Source organism: Limulus polyphemus, unplaced genomic scaffold (assembly GCF_000517525.1).
Source record: "Limulus polyphemus unplaced genomic scaffold, Limulus_polyphemus-2.1.2 Scaffold9397, whole genome shotgun sequence".
Taxonomy (NCBI): Eukaryota; Metazoa; Arthropoda; class Merostomata; order Xiphosura; family Limulidae; genus Limulus; species Limulus polyphemus.
Window position 1 is genome coordinate 14,420 of NW_013675007.1, and position 4,712 is coordinate 19,131.

The 4,712-nt window shown below is 34.0% G+C and overlaps 2 protein-coding genes across 2 annotated transcripts in view; one reads left to right on the forward strand and one right to left on the reverse strand.

The window, feature by feature from the left end:
- LOC111083406 (kinesin light chain-like) overlaps window positions 1-2,666 on the forward strand; it is a 15,953-nt gene extending 13,287 nt beyond the window's left edge. Inside the window, exon 7 of the mRNA XM_022379913.1 lies at window positions 2,656-2,666. The gene's annotated coding sequence lies outside the window, so the exon portion shown is untranslated. The remainder of the gene's footprint in view (window positions 1-2,655) is intronic.
- LOC111083407 overlaps window positions 1-4,712 on the reverse strand; it is a 7,147-nt gene that overhangs the window by 952 nt on the left and 1,483 nt on the right. The window contains exon 2 of the mRNA XM_022379914.1: window positions 4,111-4,350. Coding sequence (XP_022235622.1) covers window positions 4,129-4,350 — 222 coding nt within the window. The 3' untranslated portion in view covers window positions 4,111-4,128. The remainder of the gene's footprint in view (window positions 1-4,110; window positions 4,351-4,712) is intronic.

Sequence of the window (4,712 nt, forward strand, 5' to 3'; positions counted from 1 at the left end):
AATATTTAATGTATGTTAGGCGCTGTAACTTTTTATCTGTTAGTTTATAATTGGTTCTATACTGAACATAATATATCTTAAGTTTGAAAAAAAATAACGTAATGTTACTTTAAAACTCATTTTATATCCATCAGTTCTAGTATTAATTTTATTAAAACTTGTTATAGTTACACTTTCTGTCGTATCGGCGTTCAAAAGTTATTCATGATAATTCAAAATGATTTAGGTTTAACATACTAAACTCAATTATATGAAGTTTCACACTTATATGACATATAACCTGCGAATTGTAAAACAAAAATAAAGGAGCAGAGGTTTTGTATGTGGTCCACTGGCATTTTAAGCTTGGTTAGTAAAACACGGGACACTAACTTATATTTATAACACGATAAGTAGTTTCACATAAGTCAGGATCGTTGTGTCCTTGGAGTCTGTTATAAATATGTTTTGTTGATAACTTATCAACACACTTTGTTATGTTTTGTATGTTGGCCACTGGCATTCTAAGCTTGGTTAGTAAAACACGGGACACTAACTTATATTTGTTACACAATAAGTAGTTTCACATAAGTCAGGATCGTTGTGTCCTTGGAGTCTGTTATAAATATGTTTTGTTGATAACTTGTCAACACACTTTGTTAGGTTTTGTATGTGGTCCACTGGCATTCTAAGCTTGGTTAGTAAAACACGGGACACTAACTTATATTTGTTACACGATAAGTAGTTTCACATAAGTCAGGATCGTTGTGTCCTTGGAGTCTGTCAACACACTTTGTTAGGTTTTTTTAACTTCGCGTGATTTCATAAACCTCAGGAATATGAAGGTTACATTTGGTGTTGGATGTGGTTATCATGTTTAACATGATGGTCTATTTCTTCACTTTCCTTATGTGCATGATGTTTAGAACTGTAAAGGTTCAGATGGTGTTGGATGTGGTTATCATGTTTAACATGATGGTCTATTTTTTAACTTTCCTTATGTACATGATGTTTAGAACTGTAAAGGTTCAGATGGTGTTGGATGTGGTTATCATGTTTAACATGATGGTCTATTTTTTAAGTTTCCTTATGTGTATGATGTTTAGGACTGTGAAGGTTACAGTTGGTGTTGGATGTGGTTATCATGTTTAACATGATGGTCTATTTCTTCACTTTCCTTATGTGTATGATGTTTAGGACTGTGAAGGTTACATTTGGTGTTGGATGTGGTTATCATGTTTAACATGATGGTCTATTTCTTCACTTTCCTTATGTGTATGATGTTTAGGACTGTGAAGGTTACAGTTGGTGTTGGATGTGGTTATCATGTTTAACATGATGGTCTATTTCTTCACTTTCCTTATGTGTATGATGTTTAGGATTGTGAAGGTTACAGATGGTGTTGGATGTGGTTATCATGTTTAACATGATGGTCTATTTATTAAGTTTCATTATGTGCATGACGTTTAGTAATATGTAGGAGGTGTTGCACGTGTTGATTACCAGATATAATGTACCTTGTCACGATAACTGTATCGTGTGAGTTGAATCAATGTACATAATGTTACATTAATGTTTTTATTATTAAAGAAAGAGGTTAAAGACTGTTGAGTGGTCCTGATAGAATAATCAAATTCGTAAACGTACAGCTGATCCACCGGGGGTAGTCTGTGCATGTTAATAATCTTGGAAAGAGAACTGAAAAGTATACGTAAAAAGCAGAAATCAACAACAACAACTTTAAGTAGAAATAAGTAACGAAATAACACGCACGTCTGACGCCTCAGGTTGAAACAGGAAAGGAACAATGGGAGATATTCCTACCTCTCCCATGTTTCCGTTACTGAAAAGTATTGTCTGCTGACTGTATTATGTCGTTGTGAAAAGGCATCGAGATAGAAAATAAGGCGACAATAAAGACAGTTAATGAAGATTGTCCAACGTTAGAACTGTGTTCTTGAAAAATAAAGCATCGAGACTGGTAAGAAAATAACAAGAAATACGTAAGGAGCGATGACATCAAGTGTTCATATCCTAAATTACTGTTGTTCCCCCTTCATTATTTTAGTCTTATTACAATTCTGTATCTCGTACTCTTCTCCCCCCCCCTCGATTTTACAACCGAAAATAAACTTTCAAACAGTTAATCAAGTAACAGCTGTGGGACATTTTGGACATTTCCAGAGAAAGGTGCAGCAAATTTAGACATTTGCAATGATATGATGATACATAATGCGAAATATCTCTATATCTATATCTATACGAGGTGAAAAAACAATGTGAAATATCTCTATATCCATATCTATACGAGGTGAAAAAACAATGTGAAATATCTCTATATCTATATCTATACGAGGTGAAAAAACAATGTGAAATATCTCTATATCTATATCTATACGAGGTGAAAAAACAATGTGAAATATCTCTATATCTATATCTATACGAGGTGAAAAAACAATGCGAAATAATGTGTTTTAAATATAAACGAAACAAAAAAACACACATTATGAGCTCATGTTTTTACAAATAAACGAAGTAAAAATGTCATGTGCACAACAAATCCAAATAATCAAACACAATAAAAATCGACTACGTTAGAGCAGTTTCTTGGTTGAAAAATGATAGAATAATAACATTTTATAAGTGTTTATTTACAAACACGAGGTCCATTTAAAGATGCTAATGTCGCAACCTCTTTAGTTACTCACTAGCCTTAACCTTTAAATTTAAACTTACGTTTATACAGCATTTTAAAATACGTATAAAAATGAAAACACTGTCCTCTCTGTGTTATGTGATTTAAAACGCTTCTCTATTCTTGAATTTGAAATACAGAGTTCTACAATCGGCTCGTCGTGTTGAAAAACACAAAAAGTATTTTCTGAATATAGAGGGGCGTTTGATAACTTTTATTTCCTGGGTGTAGAGATGGATGTCTGATTACTTTTATTTACTGGGTGTAGGGATGAGTTGTTTGACTACAAGTATTTTCTGGGTGTAAAGATGAATGTATGATGACTTTTATTTCCTGGGTGTAGAGATGGATGTTTGACTACAAGTATTTCCTGGGTGTAGAGATGAATGTCTGATGACTTTTATTTCCTGGGTGTAGAGATAAATGTCTGATGACTTTTATTTACTGGGTGTAGAGATGAATGTTTGACTACAAGTATTTCCTGGGTGTAGAGATGGATGTCTGATTACTTTTATTTCCTGGGTGTAGAGATGGATGTTTGACTACAAGTATTTCCTGGGTGTAGAGATGAATGTCTGATGACTTTTATTTCCTGGGTGTAGAGATGGATGTTTGACTATAAGTAGCATCTAGGTTTAGGGAGGGGGTGCTTGATTGCCTGTATTTAGTAGGTGTAATAAGGGTTGTGTCTGGCTATATGTATTTTTTGAATGTAAAGAGGGGTGTCTCACTACAAGTATATTATGTGTGTAGAGACTAGTGTTAACACTACCTATATATTCTGAGTGTAAATAGTAGTGTTGGGACTACCTGTATTTTTTGAGTGTAGAGAGTAGTGTTGTGACTACTGGTATTTCCTGAGTGTAAAGAGTAGTGTTGTGACTACCGGTATTTTCTGAATGTTGTCTGACTACCTGTATTTTTGGGGTTTAGAGTGTAGTGTTGTGACTTCCTGTATTTTTTAGTGTAGAGAGTAGTGTTGTGACTACCGGTATTTTCTGAGTGTAGAGAGTAATGTTATGACTACCGGTATTTTCTGAGTGTAGAGAACAGTGTTGTGACTACCTGTATTTTTTGAGTGTAGAGAGTAGTGTTGTGACTATGTCAGCCAAATCTTTGCTAATAACATTTGCTTCAGTGGCTAAAGCTCTCTGAAGTACAAGACAATTACATAAGCAACAAAAACATATGATTTTTAACATAAACATGTTTCATTACACATTATTTTCTAAAAAAATGGGTTTCTTTTCATGAAACTTACCCCTAATTGTATTTCATTTTATAAAAAAAAGACAACATTTTTGTTGATGATAAATTCATTTCATCTTTGAGAGAATACGTGAAGCACCTTTCTTAAAATAGAGGGCAGTTTGTTCGTGAGAAGATAAACTGGATTTTATTTTACTTTTGTTTCATTTGATAAAGTATACACTGACCGTTAATACCTGTCAACATCAGTGCCCTCTTCTGGGGAATTCTCCAAAGCTGCCACGGACACGGAATCCTAATTTGGGGTGGGCCATGTACTCAACCCGTTGAAGTTTTCCATAAGGGTCTCGATATGTATAATAACCCCTAACCACTCCGTTGCCATCTCGCTCCTCGAAACGCGTTAAAGGATTGTAGGAGTCGCCAGTGTCGTACCCGTAACGATAGGAGTGAGGACCCTTTTGACCCTAGTAAAAATAGTAATATTAATAAAGTTGTTAATTATCCTACATCATTTTCAACCTCATTTCGATTAATGACTTCTTACAATGATCCATTTTATTGGTTAGTAAAATAAATCTTTTTTTTTCTGTCCGAGAAAACAGAATATAAGTTTCTAACAAAAGTTGTTTATTGGATAACTAGAAAATTCTCCATCGTCTATTGGATAACTAGAAAATTCTCCATCGTCCAATGGATAACTAGAAAATCATCCATCGTCTATTGGATAACTAGAAAATTCTCCATCGTCTATTGGATAACTAGAAAATTCTCCATCGTCTATTGGATAACTAGAAAATCATCCATCGTCTATTGGATAACTAGAAAA